At 41.6% G+C, this 20,484-nt stretch overlaps 1 protein-coding gene across 3 annotated transcripts; it reads right to left on the reverse strand.

The window, feature by feature from the left end:
• Window positions 1-511: 511 nt before the first annotated feature.
• Window positions 512-20,484, reverse strand: AKAP10 (A-kinase anchoring protein 10). Of its 3 annotated transcripts, XM_057416088.1 has the most exons (15): window positions 20,097-20,483; window positions 16,547-16,594; window positions 14,075-14,257; window positions 13,223-13,777; window positions 11,715-11,813; window positions 11,192-11,276; window positions 10,562-10,685; window positions 9,565-9,701; window positions 8,347-8,491; window positions 7,423-7,596; window positions 5,220-5,329; window positions 4,311-4,393; window positions 3,674-3,726; window positions 2,952-3,047; window positions 512-1,908 (listed from the first exon to the last, which is right to left on the reverse strand). In XM_057416088.1, exons 1-15 carry the CDS (start codon window positions 20,272-20,274, stop codon window positions 1,903-1,905), a joined length of 2,076 nt encoding a protein of 691 aa, XP_057272071.1. In that variant the 5' UTR covers window positions 20,275-20,483; the 3' UTR covers window positions 512-1,902. The 3 variants fall into 3 exon arrangements, with proteins under 3 accessions (XP_057272071.1, XP_057272084.1, XP_057272077.1); XM_057416101.1 differs by lacking the exon at window positions 7,423-7,596 and having other exon boundaries at window positions 20,097-20,484; XM_057416094.1 differs by lacking the exon at window positions 16,547-16,594.

Here is a 20,484-nt window from a genome sequence, read left to right on the forward strand (position 1 = left end):
CAGGAGAGGAGGCTGCCACTGAAGGTGGTTCATTCACCATAAACCATATACATCATATGGACAGTGGCTTGTTGTGCTGCACACGTGGGAGGGAAGACCCTGCGCTCAGAGACATAAACCTGCAATATAGCAAGAAATTCCCCATCACCCATCTCATCCAGCACAAACCAGTAACTACCAGAGCAAGTGCCAAGGCAGAAACCCAAGGGGTACGCACAGAACCCATGAGGGTTTAGCTTTCCCCCACAGAAGAGAGAGTGCATGTGCACAGTTCAATACCATGCTAAACGACCATACCAACTGATGCATCCTGTGACTAAAACACCTTATTTAGCATTTAGATAGAAATTATTCTTATTTCCCCACACTACCATAAGCTTATACTATTAAATATTAATAAATCTGCACAAATGCACCAAGACCAGACTGCTGAGGGGTTTACCTGGTTTTTAAACCCCTAAAGCTCACATAAAAGTGTAAAGTCAAATCCCATCAAAACAGAAAACTGACACAAATTTTAATATTTATATATTTTAAATCAAAACACAATTAAATAGAGTATGTTTTAAGTACATGAATACTTGGGCATGAGAGAAATAAGAAGTGGTACATAGTACCAAATACCTATACACAGCCTTTTTTTGTTTTGCTTTTTTATAGACAATACAGTGTGGCTCTAGACAATCAAATATTGCAACAGAGTAACACCTGCTCATCAATCAAGATAGTCTGAGTATTGGAGATGATTCGAGTTCTTTGCAAAGTGATTTTTTTTTTTTTTTGCACAAATTTAAGGAAAAAAGCAATCGTAAAGAGTAAAACCCAAAACAGAAGTGTTGTACACTAAAAATGCAGTAGTAACGTAACAGTGAGACACTGAGTACTTCTGGTACCCTGCAAAAATCAAGTAATTGGAAAAATTAATGGAGGTGCTGTGTAACAGAGTGGCTTTTTCACTTAAACTAAAGGTTTTGCAAGACAGGAAGGGCAGGTCTTTTAAAATTGTATTTCTTTGTAAACCAAACATCTGGAATTAGATACGGTGTTGGTGAAAGACAGGCTATGGAGAATGGCAGCAGCTACTTTTTTTTCCCTTGGTTGTGGGATGGAGAGGAAAGGAAATGGAGCAGTCTACAGGACACAACCCTGCCTTCAGAGCCATGGCTTGGGAGCAGAAGCTGCACAAGTGCAAGATGAGCTTTTGTGTCTGCTCTGTGTCAGAAGCAGGGGACTTGTATATGCAAATGTAAGACCTCGACAAGGAAGAGTTACACTGTTCAGGCTTTGCTCCTGATCCTTCTACACTGCTTTCAAAGTTAATGTAGTTATGAAGTAAAACACATTTATCTTACAGTTGAATACTCATCTATTTCAAGTAAGGAAAAATAAAACTTAGAACTTTTTAGGTCATTCACTGCCAATGAATTCACTGTTTGAGCTTCACTTCTCCAGGGGCCAATGTCAGGGATGCTCCTCTGGCCTTTCCAATTATGTGTTTAAAAATTACAAGTAGTAGAACTAGAAACTACGGCAAAACCTTCCCGTCTGTTGTGGCTTGTGTCCCATTCCAGATAATTTGCTTAAAAGTCTTTTTGAGACAGGGTCAAGTATTTGTGAAGCTGATCACAGTTTCTCAGTGCCACATTCATAAACTGCATCTTCATCTCTAAAACCCATCATTATTGTGAATGCCACACACAACAGGAAAAAGTGTTTCTTCACGCTCTACAGTGGAGGTACAGGATTGCTTCTTTTTAATTCTTCCTCCTAGATGAGGGAGATTTCGGCGGTTGGAGTAACAGTGCTTTGTTTTTATTGGCTGTGTTAAAGAATCCACCAAAAGGGAAAGTTCACTCATTCTCGAAGTGGAAAAACAGATTTCCTATTCTGGCGTTTCTAAAATCATAGCTAGAAAAGGAAACACAAGGTTAGAGTTCATTTTACCCTAAAATATACAAGGCAGTCACTACATAGAAAGACATTTTGTGTTTAAAAATGAAGTCACATATGCTAGTGAGTCTGGGAGATGAAAAAACCCAATTAGTCCCACAGCTCAAACCACCTTCTGATTACAGCAACCATGCTCGGTTAATTGAATCCAGAGCATCTGCAGTCCCTTGGTATTTCTAAACTCTGTGCTGAGTGACCCTTCCATCTGGCCAGGCTCGAACTACATCATTTGCAGCCTCACTACTAAGTGAAATCATTATATAAAAGTCATTTAAATGTAACTGCTCTATTAAAAAGTCACACAGTGCAAGTATGGATAGATCCGTTCAGATAACTGGGGTATGGCACACGTTTACTTGCAGTAATTAAAAATAGAGCAAGTTAAAAGTTAACAAGTCAGCTGCCTGAAAGCTGGAATTCCTGGATGCTAACCTGGTAAACTCCTGCCATTCCATTGCATCAGAACTGTGGGGTTTTTTTAAACAGAGAACACATGGACTTGTACAAAGTCACTGAACACCAATACACAACATCAAATTACCAGCCTATGGACAGGACTGCCAGGTCTCTTTTAAGGTGTAGACACAGTAAATCAGAGCACCCAACAAAGCAACTTTCCAGCTGTTGAGTTTTACTGACACTTTAGGTCAATATACTAATATACGTCAACATGAAAAAGCAAGCGTAAACTCAAATAAGGAATTACAGCATTGACCCTGCACCACAAATCACCCTTTTAAGTACTACGGCAGTCTGTAAAGACTCAAGATGAAGACAGTCAATTTTAATGCTTCCACATGAGAACCACTAGATGCATCTTAAGAAATTTCTACATCATATGTAGGCTGAAACACTCCCAAACCTTTATTTTTTCGTATCATGCCATGCCAGTTTGTACATTTCCCAGCGTGGGTTTCAGATGCTCTCGGAAGGCAAGAGCTCTCCTCCTCCCACAGTCTGGCTTAAGGCAGATACAGGCAGCAGCCTCTCCACCCCCTTACCTTCATAACCTTCTCCGAAGGCTGTTCACATTGTGCCTGCTGCATAACATCATTGACTATCATCTTCGCTATCCTCCACGCCATCTCTTCTTGAGCCTGCCACACAAAAAACACCCAAAACACAGATAGCTTCAAGGTCTTGGAATAAAAAGACAGCCCTCAGCATAATTCACAGGCTCAACTTTGGAGATGCAGTCAACCTTCACAACTCAGTGACCTGCAGCAAACGTATCCTCCCTTGATGGAAATGCCCCTGCTTTCCAAGTACGCCATTAACTTCAATTATTGTATTTATGTCCCGATGCAATTTCCAAGAGACTTAGTGAAGTTTTTAGATTTATCTGTTGGGGACTTGCCCAAGCCCCTTCAAGGGGGGAAAATGCAGACTGTAATCCATGTACAATGGTAACTTCACAGTACAAAACAAAGGCCAAGAGCACCTCCACTCCCAAATGTGTATATGTAACACCACAATAACAAGAAACCCCTTGACTGCAAGCAAACAGTTAACCATTATACTAAAATAAACTGGCAATCACTGGCAAAAATCAAAGTAGTCTCACATATGCACACAAATAAATTATATTTAGCACAGTGTCTGACAGTTCTTGTTGGTGCATCAGAAAGATACTCAGAGAAACGGCCAGGATTAAGAACTTCAATACTTTATTTCCCTAATCTACACTGTGAAGGAAGTCACCAGGACGACATAAAAGACACACCTCATCTGTGTTTCCTTGAACCCATTTCTTCATCGCTTGTGAAAACATGGACCCTAGTTGAGATAAAAAAAACAGCAAGCAAGGTACATTAGCAAAGTCCGTGGCATAGCTCTATAAAAGCTAATTCCTTTCATTCTTCTAAAGAGTTTGCACTGCTGGCATTAGAGAACATGGAAGAGTTGCATGGAAGACAAGGGATTACGTGGAGCCATGGTTCATGAGACACTGAGCCTGAACCATTCCTCTTTACCAGAGCTGACAAGCAGCACTAACAGCAGATCCCAAACTGGGTGGGAAGCATGCGGAGAGCTGAAGTTCTTTTTCATCTCAAGACCCAATCTTTGAAGGCCTGATCATCCCCCCAGCTGCTCGCAGCTTTCATCCCTGCCAGGTTCCATCAACAGCTCCAACTCCCACAGGTTGCTCAGACTCCCAGGAGTCCAGCTGGACCAGAAAAGCAGAATTTGGATAGGAAACTGGGCCAGAGATGGGGTTTGCCTCAGTACAGGACAGTCCCCATCTCCATTTGGCTTAAAATAGATCTGGAAAGAGTGAGGAGTCTTGCTTATCTTGACTGCAGTAAGGAAGAGAACAGTTCTTCAGTGTTACAGACATGGACATGAAGAGGAAAGCAAACCTTTTGATTTTTTGACATCAGGCTCTGGTTCAGATTCTCTGATAAACTGTCCCAGGTCACTGACTCGTCCAAACGTCATCTTCCTGAAGGGAGGATGGGTAAAAGCATTATGGAAAGCTAGCAGTCAAGAAAACAAAAAAGCTACCATGATAAAGACTCCAGTGTCAGAAGACCAGTGTTTCACCAGTTACCACCTCTGCCACCTGAAATGAATATATTGGGAAAAATCTCCAGCTCTTCTCATGTATCTGAATTCAAAATGTATCTTAACAATTCTTGTAGACAGTAGAAGCAGGCAAATGTTTCAATGACTCAACCATGAGATATCAACAGGCAGTGCTAGCAAGTGCTCTACACTATCACAAAAACATGTCATTAGGGAGAAACCAGTTTACCATACCCAAAAGGACAGGAGACTGTGCAACAGAAAAGGTAGCTATAGAAACGAAGAATTTCTGTATGAGATACACAAAGCAGAAGAGCTTTACAACAAAAAGTAACTTAAGAAACAGAAAAATAGCTGTGCAATCTGCTAAGGAAATGAAGTATAAGCCCTTCTGTGCCACTGGGGTAGGAAGAAATCAAAGCTGCACATTACAATATCAAAGGAGCCTGAGCTTATTCTTTTCTGTTCCTTCCCCAAATTGGAACTACTGAGCTTGGAGTCAAAGAGCAGTAATAGCCAGTATAAAGAGAAAATACAATTGGAAATACTTTTCTGTCTGCCATTCTGGTCACAGAAACATTCACCCTGACACTGGTGTTAAATCACATAAATGTACTCTCAAATATTAAGACATGTATTAAGATGGCACCATCTTGCATTTACACATGCATGCAGGAGGACACAGCAAAAATGAAACAGAGATGAAACATAACTAGGAGCAAGATACACAGAATGAACCTTACCCTGCATATGTTCGCTGATACAAAGATTCAGGATCCAGACTTGCAGCATCTACAATTATTGCTTCATCAAAATTTTTCAGGATTTTAACATTAGCCTTTTTGACATTGGACTACAAATAAAAATTCTAAGTATTAGTGCCCAATGCAGACAACTAACAGCTTCCTAACAAAACTGCATTTTTAGTGCTTTTACACTTAAGATAAACCTGCATAACTCTCTAAGCAAGCATAAAAGAATTAGCATTTACACAATGATGAATTCCTAATGCAGCATGACACTTTTAAACAGAGGATAATAAAGGTAAAAGAATAGAGGCGAAGACATAATGTAGAGGTCAGCATACGTATGTGAGGACTGCTCTAAGCACCATCAACTCAACAGATCCGTGTGCACATGCAAATTGTTTGTTTGTGAGTACACAGGACTGAACTACCTCAAAGGCTGCAGCAGCTTAACTCAACCCTCTCACACACTTGGCTAAGCAATTCCCAAACACACTACACTTCCCCCATACAAGAGAACAAACATTTATCTTTTGACCTGGCATATTTATACAGGATTATGAAAAAAGCCAAGGAAACATTAGAGCAACAGCAGGGAGAGCGTGAATGTACAGCAATCTACTAGCATCCTCACACAGAACAGAAATGTTTATGGCAGCTGCTTTGCAAGCTCCTTCCCTGCTGCTCTGTCAGTGCTGCTCTTTATGCAAAAATATGCAGAGACCCAGAGATTCTCCTGTTCAGATAAGGAGGAATGTGCACCACAAAATGCAGCACTTCATTTCCTGAACTGTCCAAGCAAGCCAATTACCAGCAGTTTCTCTCCTGTAGACTATCAAGCAGCAGGATATTTTGAGAACACAGATTTTACTCCCTGCTTTGCAACTAAGGGGGAATAGTCTGTCCATGCAAATTAGGAGGTTTAAAAATGTTAAAAGCAGGTAGTACAGCTTCAGAGTTGCTTGATACATGGGTAATGTTGGTCTAGATACTGGATTTAAAACCCATGATAGCACTGCAGCATCCAATAAAAGCAATTCAGCAGAAGCAGTTCTTGCTTAGCTTTTCTGCTCTCAGCTGGGCTTGCAGTTTGCAAGCTGACCTGGTTACAGATAAGCTAGAATCTGTTTATCCTCTCCTCTTTCACATCTGAATTAAACAAAGATAAAAGTTTTGGAACAGCCAACTCCTGGCTAAAAACACATCTCTGGTGTTACTGGGATGGTTTCAGAGTGGAACAAGCTCCACTGCCTGTTTCTGAGGCTAAGCCCACACACGAACACAGCTCTCAAAGCAGCACCAAAGGCAACAAAAAGATGCTGGCCCACAACCAGGGCACTGTGCAATGTATATGGTGGACATTTCTCAATGACTCTAGGAGGATAACAGAGCCAAAGGAGCCCAGTCACATTCTTGTTTCCACACAGTACAACAAAGAAGCAGCAGCCGCCAGAAAGCTCCAATCATGCTTAACAAATGCCTTACCCAGCAAAAGACTTTTTTATGCCCAGCTTTACATCAAGCTATATACATGCAAACAAAATTCAGGTATCACCCTCAGCTCAGAGCAACTCTGTGGTAACACAGTGAAGTGCCAGTATCAGCTCTCTTTTGGAAAGGTCAGGGGTCTGGCCATTCTATCAGACCAGCTTGAGGGTAACAACAGGGAAAAGTCCACTGAGGCAAACTAGTGTGCACCACTGGTCAGATATTAACTGTCACTGCTCTATGTTTGAGTAGATGAATGCTTTAAAACTGAGTGGAACTGAGCAAACACAACTTGCATATTTTTGTTTAAATTCTACAGCATATTCACAAGTGTCAATGCCTGAAGTTATAACTACGGTAATGATCAAAATGTGGTGCTTCTAATAAAAAGTGTTCTTAAATGTTATGGCACTATGGAACAGTCTTCAGTGAATTTAACAGCTTAATAAAAAGATACATCTGATGCAAAGAACTAAAAGCAGCACAAGGCTCTGGGTGCATAAATAGGATAGATCCTCTTCCACACCCATACTGTCTGAACTTAGCAGCACATAGACTAAACACATCCTAATATAACACAGACTGTGATTTTCAAGTGGAATGAGAAGCTTCAAATTACAAGGTGTTCCTTTACAGTGTATGAACTTTGATATTGATACAGAAAAGTGACTATAGCATTTCCTGTAACAAAAACAAACCAAGAATCTCATACCTGGGAGGCAGAGCCATCTGGGCCCCCTATGGAATCGCTATCAGGAGAGCTACTGGGGCCATGAATACTCAGTGCAATATTCCCTCCTGGAAATTCATCTCCTCGTACTGAATGGATGAGATCATTCAAGTATTTGTAGTAAAGGTTGCTGGACAAGAAACCAGGTAAAAAAACCTGAGAGACAGAAGGAGGAGTCCTCTTTAATCAAGGCTGGTCTGCACAATTACAGCAGATCGTTTGCACAACAGAAGGGACACATAAACATCTCAGCCCTTGTGTAGCTGGTACACAAGTAGAAGTGCCTACACATGGAATTATTCCAGATTAGCAAGAGCCTTGCTTTGAATCTGAATCCTACTGCAAGATGAACAAAACCAACTATGTATCAACCAAACCCTCCAGTAACTGGTACTGAAGTTTGGATTTTCCAATTTCCTCCAGGAAAGCCTGACAACCCAACAGGGTTACAGGTATTTTTGCTATGCTGATCAAAATTCATCTGCAGCTCTAGAATCAAATCATTAATCTCTAGTGTCCCGCTATGCCAGAGTTCACTATTAGCCACACCACTGGTATTAGACTTGCAACCAACTGCTACCAGCAGGAAGGACAATTTTCTAAAGATATAGAAGCTCTTGACAGCAATTCAGATGGGAGGAAATTCTGTTATTTCCATTAAAAAGCAGTAATCACCCAAAACAAACACTTCACAGAGAATTAACAGAAGCCAGTGCATGGTATCTTTTCAGATCAGGCTGGGGAAAACAGTCTAGCAAGTCTTCCTAAAGCTGCTCGATTATCCAGGTAAACAGAAAGTCGGAAAAAGAACAGGACAAATCGGAGATGCTGAAGGGGACACCTGACTCACTACAGAATCTCCACATCATCTGTGCTGTCAACACCGTTCTGAAGAAGGTATCTCACCGTCTCCATGGTAGTCCACGCCTGCCGTAAGGGAGTCGTGAAACAATTCGGGAGAGGACCACCTTCCCTGCAGATGTTGGATTCGATCTCTAACCTCACCGAGTCATCAAACCCCAGAGGATGTGTGGCTTGAAGGGAGAAATACCTGCAGCACCAGATGGGGCGAAAAACAACACAAAAGGAGTTGCAAAACTTTGCAGGTGGTCAGCACCACCCGTTCCACCCAAGACCATCCGTCATGCTGCAGCCACTAGATGGAGCTGGCCTCAAGAAAGTACACAGAGCTGATGCTGCTAACTACAGGGGAGGAGAATCCACAATCCACAGAAACATTTTTGATAAAGCCTTGTCCTGAATATACAGATAACAGAGCATCAAGTGACTCCTGAAGAGAAGAATCTTACACACAGAGCGTTGTAGCAGAGAAGCAAGGAACACCCAGAACCCTGAAGCAGCATTTGCTCTACTAATCACAACACTGAAACCAAGTTTATGGATGGAGTAGAGGGGTGACTGATGAAAATCAGACTGAACTGTTTGCTTCCTCTCCAATTATTATTTCCTAGCAGGGTAATAACCTAAGAAGTTTGTGAGATGAGTCTCGCACTTAACCTTAACAACAAACTTTTTCTGGAAGCAGTTTTGCTGTCTGTCTTCCAGTTGCATCTTTACTAAAGTGCAGCACAAACAAAAAAAAACAAAGGGAAGAGTTACGCTACTCCAAGTCTGTTACTAAAAGGAATCTGGTCTCTTCCTTAACAAAAGGAAGGCATTTCAAAGTATTAAGAACAAGCAGTATTTGGCTTTTACTGTGGGTGATAACAGTTCCTAGTTTAAATGGGTAACGGTATCTGGACCTTAAGGTTTTTCTACAGTGATGCATCTGCTATTAGGTTTAAATCCTTCACATTGTCAAATGGCAACCAATTGGCTTTGATATTTTCACAACCACACATAAACCCAAGCAAACAAGTCCTCAAAATTCTGAATTGTTTAAGAATGGAATCCTTGTAAGGACTCTTCATGTACACAGAAATAGTTTTAAAAGCTCTTGTGTGTGTACCCAAAGGTCACCTTACTAAAATGTATTTCAGCATCGCAGTGCAAGACTGCACAGTGATGGTCTGAAAATGGAAAGTTCCTTTTGTACAATGCAACATAAAAACACAAGCACAAAATTAAGAGCTTTCGAAACAAGTAACTGTTGAACTCCCTCACTTGTCATATAAAATCATGGCATCATTCTGTGCTTCTTGCCCATCATACTGGCCTTTTTTGGCAGCAAGTTGAGACTGGAAGTTATCTGCTGCCAACCAGAACTGCAGTACATTAACTGCATCTTCCTTCTCCATGTACTGGAAGAGAAATCAGAAAAGAAAGGGGAAATTAAGTAAGTTTTACCAAGAAACTTCTAACAAGCATAGACAAACCTGCTCCTTCCTATTTAAAATGAGAAGGATAGTCCAAATATTAATGATGCAAAATTGTCACCAGGGCATATAAACATTCTGAACTCTCAGATACAGTGTTGCAGACAGATTTAGTTTGTTTAAAAAGAAAACAACTTGGGACCTTTCTGTTCTGTACTGGTTTTCACATGCAGTTTCCAACGATTCTTTATTTGCATCATTCTAAAGACAGAGGGAAGGCTATTTTCATGCTATGCTCAGCTCACACTGAACTCAGCACATTGTCTCAGCTCTCCAGCTCGCTGCTTCAAACTACACTTGCTTGTCAGACTATCAGGACAAGTATTTTACAACTAATAGATGATTCCCTAAAGATAAAGGGCCCCACAACTGTAAAACCATACATTTAACCTACCACATCGCAGCCTGGTATCCTCTCTATGTAGAGCTACTGAATTATTTATCTGGAAGAATGCTTAAGGATTTCAAAGTCGCTATTTTATTTGACAAGATAAAGATAAACAATGTCAAGGCTCCTACAAAGCAGAGACCCTTAGAAGTACTCACTAACTGGAGAGGACATGCACAACTACTTATTCCGCAATCCAGTGTACAGGTTTGAACATTTCAGGGAGTTCTACATGTGGAAAGGAAACCATTTAATACATTTTCTCCCTAATAAAGATACATCTCATCATTTTTATTGTATTTCAGGTGTCTTTATTAGAGCCATCAGAGAATGAATACCGTTTTTTTCCATCTGATAGGAAAGAATGAAAAAGGCAAACTCAAAACCTAGCACTCACCTCAGAGAAATAGAAGAGAGCTGATTCACAGAAAAGTATGTCAGCCAGATAAACAGTCCCACTAGTCAGCACCTCAATCTGGTATTTACAGAAATGATGACTTCGCAAAAACTCACTAAAGTGCCTGCACACAGACAACACAGTTATTAAGGGTCAGCAGCATTCAAGGCACCTCAGAAGTCTTATACTTTCAGTAGGATAAAAGCAGAACAAAGAAGGAATGGTGCAGGTTAACAAACGACACTAGGATGATATAATGGAACAGGTTGCCCAGGGAGGTTGTGAATGCTGCATCCCTGGCAGCGTTCAAGGCCAGGTTGGACAGAGCCTTGGGTGACATGGTTTAGTGGGAGGTGTCCCTGCCCATGCCAGGGGGGTTGGAACTTGATGATCTTAAGGTCCCTTCCAACCCTAACTATTCTACGATTCTATAAAGAATGCAATAGCATGCACATACAGCTTCAGCAAGTGATGACAATGGATCTGGAGGCAGAAATCTGAGCAGTTTCAAACGCAGAAGACTGCACAAAAAAGTGATTTTATGGTAATGCCTTCATAAAGGTTTTTAATGGAACCACCTTTTGCATAAGGACAACAGTGACGTGAAGCTAAACCATTCAAACCACTTACTCTTGTTCCATTGCATTAAACACTATTGACTGTGCTGTAACAAAGCAGTTAGGATCCACTTGTCCATCTTCCCCACAAATCTTTGCTGCAAAGAAAGACCAGGTTAAAATTAACACCCATCTGGCTGATGGAGCTGGAAAACACAAGTGGTGACCAGTTAATGAAAAACTGCAGCTCAAATCCACTTGAATCAGCTGGTTCTGACAGTGCAAAGAGCTTTTGAGGTACTGCAGACAGCTGAATGATATTACAGCTGAAATACTTATTTGAGACTCAAATTGGGATCCCCTCCACAATTATCAGGAACTCTTTCACTAATTTAAGCAAAGACTCCAAAAGTTCTTCTGGGGATATTGCACAGCACTACTGAAAGGTCAGACCCACTGATACTTGTCATGTGATCCATCTCTTACAACTGACTTTAACAGTCAAAAATAAGAAATATGAGTGCGTGTGGTATTAAAGATGTGTTTTTACAGGGAAGGAGGAAGCTCAGAAATGAGTAGGCAGCATACATTCTTACCAACTATGTCATTTCTCATTGCTTCTGTTATAGGAATTGGTTTAGCAGCATCTGGAGAAATATATTTGGTAAAAGTACTAACTGCATCCCGTTCTATACCTACAAGGAAGAAATACAGAATCAAACTTGGAATTCCTTGGCACAGGTCTAAAACAAGGAGCGAATAACAAACCTCTGCTCTTGAGAAAAGCAAATATCTAATCACCAGTGACAAGTTCCCTTCCCATAAAGCACTCAGTCCACTACTCAATACTTTGCTACTGACAAGCTACAGTGGCTGTGTTTTTTCCAGCCAGGCTACAGTAAGCCCAGCATGGACTGACTAGTGAGATGGAATCACGCAATGTAGCTCTGAATTCCCTGCCACCAGACAAGAACAGCACTCTCTTCCTCAGCTGCACACCCAGAAGTAACACCTTTCTGGCAAGAAGTGCAGTGAAGTTCCCAATTTCTAGCTCTCATTATAGAGAACATAATGCCTGCATTAGGAAGGAATTAGAAGGGAAAAAAACATCTTCAAATGGGATGCCTCAGAACAAGATACACACTTTACATATTATCTTTTGAAAGTTGGGACACTGCTCTGAAAGAAAGAAAAAGTCACACTTCGACTGTTCATGTTCCTCAAAAAGCACCCATTATTCCACATTCTTTTTAGACACCAGAAAGCAGAAGTGCTTTTCATGACTGAAGCATCACTGCATTGGTTTAAGCTGCTTTGGGGCTGAGGTTAGGTGTTGTGGCAGTCCATGGTAAATATATGAGTACGGCAAACAGCAAGAGAAAGGGATGCAACACAAAGAAACACGTGGGCCAAAAAAGGCAACAAATGTGAGAAAAGGAGTGTTTCCTTTTTGTCTGGAGACTTGCACAAAGGGAAGACTGAGTGGATGTGAAGGAGTGAACCAGGTACTGTGCTGTAGCTTACTACCAAAAGCAAATATTTTAATTTCACCTTTATTTCCAGTAGCCCCTGAAGACATGGAATCCAAATGAGAACAAGGGAATAAATCTAAAACCAAACCCAGTATGTTCCACAGAACAATCTCAACAAGTCTCTTGTAACTATTACTTATGTCATCTGACGTGATACAGGATATTTATCTTCCATGGAAAGTTAATTATCAACTCTCAGCCCCATCATCCAAATTTTCTGCAATTCTTTTATGTTGGGATGGGATGAGTGATGGAAGAATGGGACATTGCAATGTTCATCTTCATTTCTAAGATTACACATGTAGGAACAGAAGTAACCTAAGCTTGTTAGAATACATAACAGTTCTGAAGTCTCTTCAGCAGTATATTTATTTTTCAATGACCAGACAAACAATACACAGCTCAAACTGACCATCAGCTGATACAGCAAGTTAATATTACTGATACACAAAATGATTTTCTTCCCTGCAACATCACATCATACTTACTAAGAACACAGCCCATCATACAAAGCAAGCAGCAGCTCCCCATCTCCCACCTTTTTTAAAAGAAATGGGACACATGGCACTTACTTTTCATGAGTTTTCCTGACAAGTCTTTTAGTGCAGAGGAGGGGCTGTTTCTATTTGATACTGGAAGCTTGGAAGATTCTTGCTGATCAGCTGGAACAGAACAAGTCCCTGTCTCAGATTTTCTTAGACAAAGAGCACTGCCATTATCACTATCCTGACCCAAAAGCACATGGTTCTGGCTGTTGCTAGCTCTGTCGTTCTTGGTCGAAGTCACTGGCTTGGTCCTGAGAAGATGGACTGTGCTAGAATCCTCCAGTCTCTCCTCAAGCAATCCAGCTGGAGAAGACAATGCAACTTCCTGCTGTTTGGAAGGTGACACTGGCTCTGCCAACGAGCTCTGCTTAACTGTGTTCAGGCTATGTGCTCTTATACGGGACCATGTTGTGGAGTGGAAGCTTTCAGCTTCTAACCAAAACTTAACCAAGTGTTCCATTCTGCGCAGTTCCATAAACTGGATAAAATAAGGGAGGGCTACATTGTCCTGCAGAACTTGTTCAAGGGTCTTTGAAAGGCTTGATTTGGTCTCTTGAGCCTGGTAATTCAGACACGATCTGCCTAAAGAAAAATACAAAGGGTATGACTCCATATTGTACTACAGATATGGGTATTCAACACAAAAATGCCCTACAATGCAAGTGATGAAGAGACAATTCCAACATAATGGTAAACAAAGTAAAGAAACTTCTTAACAAACAAATGCACTGTCCACATTCAAAATTCTTCTAGGGTAACAGCAGTCAATTTTTGAATTACCTAATCTACTTGCCTGAAAATCAAAGGATGGTGAGCATAGCAGTAACACACAGAATAAAAAGAAACATTGCCATTATTACAGAGCTGATGAAGCCTTACCTAAGTCTCCAAAATGAGCAGCTTCCATGTGACTTGGCTGCTTCTTCAGGGCAGCTGTCCGACTGCTAGAGAAAGAGTCCATGTTGGCAGAGATGGCATTAATTGCCACATGGCTTGGTCCTGCAGCCTCCAGCAAGGCATGATTTCTAGTGCTTCGTTGAGGGGAATGTACTGGTACTGGAGCTGGAATGAAGACAGGAATTACTAAAAGACAAGGCTTCCAAGACCTCTTCTAAGCACTTTCCAACACTAAGCACCCCAAGATATGCCACAGAGTTTGCAAGAGTCAATCTTATTAAAAACCTCATTCTACCACTGTGTGTCATTTTGATCAAGGTGTGATAAGAATAAAGACCACAGAAACAAACAGGTTAAATTATAGCAAGAATAAACTCACTTCCAGTAGAACAGTGGTACCCACTCACCTGTATTTTCCTTATTCAGTAGCTAATCAAAAGATGCCAAGTCTAAGTTTACACATGAAATACTATTCCCGAGTCTTCCAGCTTCCTTGGTAACTGCTATCGTAACAGCTTAATACTTTGTCAACAATTTAGTATGATTACAACATTCTTGCAACCTATTTCCATATCTTTTTGAAGGCTAAAACATGTTACAAGATCCTGCAAGTTTTAACAAAATTGTTTTCCAAAAACGTTTTAAATGTTTGTCTCTTTGATTTTGAGAGAAAAGAAAAGCAATAAGGAAATACCTGATGAAACCCAGGTTATAAACATTAACCTCCTCTAAGCTGTTTTAGAACACAGCTATTTGAGCCCAGAGAACAAAGAACTTCCTCCCGAAAAAACCTGCCAGTGAAAAAGCATCAAGTAATTGTTAATTGATGACAAAGCTGAAGAAAACAAACCACGTTCACAGCAGTTTCAAAAGCTCTCAGGAAACTGCACTGGATTGAGATGTCATACAAGGACATCTTACACCTCTGATTCAAAAATAAAGCAAGCCAGATGACATGTTATCTCAGCACACTACTTCCTAGCGATGTGTTTCTTCAAGGCGTCGAGCAACTTGGTTTTGGTGACTTTCATACTGCATAGCTTTATTTTTATTCACAATTTTATGACACATGATGACAGAAATTGATAGTTTCACATTTGCATGTCATGGCAACAGGCCTTAGGAGCAATGGTAAACAAGAGTTAAAATGTTTAAGTTATAGCAAAGTATTTCTCCAGCTGCAGTGTGTGGTACCAGGTCACTGCTTCCTGCCTTTTACAAAGCCTCTGGTATTTAGTACCAGCAGTAATGGAGAAGACTGCATTTTTCTGAGGCCAATGGATGGCAGCCAGATGCTTGGCTGTTGACAGTAACTGAGGAAAGCTTAGTGGCAGGTCCTCATGTAGAACCAGAGCCACACTCATAAGAGCTTAGGCTTTTATGAATTAGATTAAAATAGAATTCTGTTATGAACATTTAAGAAAAACTTGTTCCACTTCGTCTAAGGATCAAACACCTTTTCCAAACCCTCCAGACAGCACTATATCGCTCAACTAATGTCATACAGATTGTAGAGGTGCTGCCTGCCAAACTGGAAAGATGCTCTCTGCTTGCAGCAGTGTAATACAATAAATTTTCACATTTATTGTTATTTACAAGTTCATCACATTATAGCCTTTTCCTGGGAAACCCTATCAGCTAGTCACCAGAAATTGCAGTTGCACTTAAATCATGGGGTGCGCAACTTGGATGCAACTTATTGTTTCCTGTAATTGATCTGAAAGACACACCACCAAGGTGTAAAAAAGCCTTTAACTTTCTCTTGATATCCAGATACCACACTAACAAATACAGAAGCAGGATTTTGCCTGAGGATATAGAAGTAACAAACGAGATTCACATAAATTACCTCATCTCCTTTCAGTATCACAACAAAAACTGACAGGATAAATAATCTTGTTTTCCCCACAGTTTACAAAACTCCTTCCCATCAAGATGTTTTTCTTCTCTCCTAACAGATTTAGCAGCAAGATTTCTGTATCACGTGGGGCAGCATTACAACACCATGATTCAGAACTTCAGCCTCACAAGCGACACCAGTTACACTTAAAACAGACACCGGCAGCCTGTTTTGCAAATCAGTTAAACACAGTTCAGCTGCATTTTCACAACTGCAAAGTACACTACATGCGAGCAAAAAAACTTCAGAAGCGATTTTTTGTAGCTAAGGAATAACCACTACTTGCCAGGTGACTGAACTCTTTGATGACTTTGAATTAATGCTCATGTGACAAAGCTTTATAATGTTCTGTACTTACAGATTCAGCAAGATGATTAGGACACATCGGTTACTTTAAATACTCAGAAACAGAAATCAGGTTTGGGTTTGATTTGGTTTTAACGCATAGGTCACATGTGGGCTCAGTCATAAGGAAATTATCCCACTGGTTAAAGCGAAAATGGAGAATGACATTTGATATCTGAATTTAGAGACAAAATAAATAGCGATCTTACTTTTAATTGCTTTCACATCTGTGGTCTTTTCTTGTTCTCTGCCTTTGACTGTAAAATACAAAGGAAAATGTTAATGCTATTTTGGGCGACTAATGGTATTTACCTGAGAATGGACACAAAATTCCCCAACTTCAGCAAGTATCAGATGCAGACAGAACCATCATTTAGTTAAAACTGATCTCTCCTTCAAACCTGTACATCTAGTGACTGACAGAGGCTCTTAAAGCTTCTGTGTTGGCTTATTTTCAAACGAAAATCCTTATTAATTAATTAAGTTTCCTGAACTGTAGTATGTTACAATTAACACTGGGAAAGGTGCTTACTAGCCATATGATTAAAGCACGGTTACATGCGAGGTTAATAAACAGCATTAACTGGAAAGAATGGGATAGACATGCTTTACACACTGCTAATAGTTAATTCTCTCTCAAATACAATTGCTTAAGTATCATCAAACCTAGGGCAAGCAACTGATGGGAAGATAAGAGTTTTAAAAAGCTGTGATGGAAAAGCATTTTGTTAATAATTATTATGTTTTTAAAGGAAGCTCCTAAAGGAAACAGATGAGGAAATGTGTTTGAAACAAAAATAAAGAAACTGAAGGAGTATAAAAACAGGAAGGCACAAGAAACAAATTAAGTAGTGATACTGAAGAACATGATCTACTTGGGAAACGTTCTCTGCCTGCTTCAGGCTGGGATTATTACTACAAATAGGTCATCTTTGAACAGCAATTGTGGAGTCCTTCCAAAGGTAACCACAAATCCTAACCCAGCGCAATCACACATTTACATCACAAAACACGTGCAGATCACAAAAAAACAAAACCAAAACAACTCCGCCTCCTCCAACCCAGGTATTTGAACTATTTTAAAGGGAAGCTCCAATGTGGTTACATAAATGTCCTGCCCGGAGGTGGCTGCAGCGCTGCTGTACTGCGAGGAGCAGAAACGCTGCAGCTCTGTGAATTGGCAACTCAGCATTTAAGACGTAAGCTTGCAGCCAGCACATTTTCTGACAGAGCGGTTTAAGCATCCCTTGAAAGAGCTGGATCCTTTCAAATCTGAACTCTTGCAGCCAGATGCAGCTGTGAGCAGTGAGAATAACCAGCTTTACATAACTGGGGGGTATGATATGCAGGACAAAAACGACTGAGAAAAATCTGCATCTCTGAAGAAACACTGAGGGACAAACAGGAACGAAGCAACCTCTCTACAGGATTACAAACCTTTATCCTTCCAAAAGGATTCCGGTACTTGATTCATCAAACTGATGCTATTGGCAATGAATCCCGAGTTTCAAAGGAGTCCTCCATAAGCCTATTTTCAGCTTAAATACATCTGTTCCTTCTCACCAACTACTCACAGTTTCTCTCTAATTACCTACTTATTTCTGGTAACACAAACTCCCCGTTCATGATCTTAACCTCTTCATACACAGGCTTCTTTTGTGCCCACCAGGTTCAAGCAGAACAAAATGAAGCAGTTAACAGTGGAGGACAAAAGAAAACTCCTATACACAACAAGACCAAGCTTTTGAGGGTGAAGTTTCACTAAAGGACTTTACTTTCACTTTCCTCAAGAAAACGATGCCATTTGGTGTCTGTGTGAAACCAGAGAGAACTGCAGTACGGGGTGACTGGGGACTAAGAGGTTGTGAGAACTCCAGTAGCAAACCCCTCTCACAAAGCAATAATGCACCAAACCGATGCAAACTGGCCACATGATGCTGGAGGATTTTAATTCATATCTTTAAATACACAAGAATGAACAAACCTAAGCAGTCCTCACACGTATATGTGCAAAAACCAATACAAAACTTCAGAGGTTAGCACACTGGTTAGACTGTGTTATTGTCAAGATACCCCTACTGAAGGGGCCTGCAGTCAGGCTGTTTCATTGATAACAATTTTATAACCTGCCCTCAAGCGTCAGGCTGCTGATTCAACTGTTATAGTTTAATTTCTCAACCTATTATCCACCCCCAGCCTTCCAGACTTTAAGGCCCATGCCAAGAAATAAAACCATTTCCCTATTAATTTTTTCTACAAGTCAGTAATTTTATGGTTTCACCTTTAAAAACTCTTCAATTTTTACCCAATGTGATTTCCTCTTAAACAACAGCAGCTCAACCCAAGAACACTGACACTGCTGTATGGTTTTGGACCGCATATGTCTAGTCTACAGAGCTTTATCATAAGCCTTAATCTGCTGCTTTTCTCTCAGCTGCAATTTAAGATCTTCTCTAAGAGGCAGTATCTAAAATGGTAGATTGTACAAAGCAGTATTATTCTATGTAAAAGCCAGATGAAAGCTTACTTCTCTCCTTAATAGCACCTCTCTTGGGCACTTAGTTCTGCCTGTGCTTCTCTGACCCAAGATCCTTTAATCAAAGGAACGCAAATAGATACTCAATGAGACATTTCATTTTTGCCAAAGCTTACACTGTTCCTGTGATCACACAGTAGGATGAACATCACTTCTACAATTCCCTTCACCAACAAAGCAGCAGAAGCTATTTCTGGAGAGTTTATAAGCACTATGAAAGTTTTATTCTGCAGCTCATCGTTAGTATGTAAAGACCCCAAAAAGGATGAGGGCACTTGCAAAGCCTTCAGTGGACTTCCAGAGCTTCTACTATGAAGAGAAGTTTAATTTCTTCCAGGACTACTGTACTAACCTCCACCAAGAATTAAACTTTCAATGCTGCTACTTTGGTTGAGCAAGTTTCCAACAGCACATGTCAGTCAAGACCAAAAACATTAACTCAGATAATGTGCTCTTTCCTCCTCTCTTGCAGTCTTAAAACGCACATTTTGCACTTTAGCAACTGAGAAATGCTTTAGGACAGCGTTGTCTCAGCCACTGCTTCAAGAGCAGCAATTGTACTGCTGGAACTACAGCATCACGAGGTGACAGAACCACTTTCCCAAGGGGCCCTCCCTAAAAGGTGCCCCTGTCAACAAAAACCACTCAAACCACAAGTCGTGCAGCCTGAAAGCATCCTACACCTCATTTCATCACCAGCTGTAGCACAAGTGCCTTCAACACATTTTGCTCCCAAGGTACATTTTAACTACATCCATTTGCACCATAAGAATAGCATAAATATTTCCGGAGTCCTAAATTCCAAATCTTTTGCTTGTGCTCCATCACATCAACAAAGGTGTTATAAAATAAATGGTCAACTCCTTTGGCTTTATGAAGGCCTGGGCCTGATGAGGTCCCTTTTTCAACCGTGGTTTTTATCAGGCTATTGTATTTGTACACAACCCTGCACGGCAGCATTGTAAAAAAGCACTCTGCAAGCATTCCGAGACTCACATCAGCACGAAGCACGCACCAGCCCACCCAACCGCACCATCCACCGCTCCAGGACCGCTGAGCTCCATCCCCCCGCAGCAGCAGGGCGCACAGCCCCGGACGGACCAGCGCTGCAGCCCTGCGCTCGCCACCGCCCGCAGCCGGGGTTGCCCGAGGTCCCTGGGGGACCCCCCCGACCTCTTCCCCAAACCCCGACCGAGGAAAAGGGCCCCGCCGCCGGGACTGACCGTCGTTTGGGGGGAGGCCGCTCCTCAGGGGCCGAGCTTCCTCTCGGGGCCCGGTCACCGTCGCCGGAGGGGCAGGGCCGGGGCCCAGCAGCCGCGCGGGGGACGAGGCCGGCAGCCGCCCCTCAGCCGCAGGCCTCCCGGCCGGCGCGCCCCTACCTTTCCGCCTGAAGAAGGACATGGTGCCGCGGAGGGGGAGAGGCGGCCGCCGGGGAGGGGGGCAGAAGGGGAGGGAGGGGGTGAGGGCAGCGAGCCGGGTTCCCTATGAATGAGACTCCTTCCCCCGCCCGCCGCCGCCTCTCCCTCCGCCTCTTCCTCCCGCGGAGGCGCCAGCGGCCGCCATGTTGTCAACAACCGCCCCGCTCCCTCTTCCGGGCAGCCGGCGACCCGC

This window comes from Pezoporus wallicus, unplaced genomic scaffold (genome assembly GCF_028554395.1).
Source record: "Pezoporus wallicus isolate ANWC-B61680 ecotype Strahan unplaced genomic scaffold, APGP_CSIRO_Pwel_v1 contig_8517, whole genome shotgun sequence".
NCBI classification, from domain to species: domain Eukaryota; kingdom Metazoa; phylum Chordata; class Aves; order Psittaciformes; family Psittacidae; genus Pezoporus; species Pezoporus wallicus.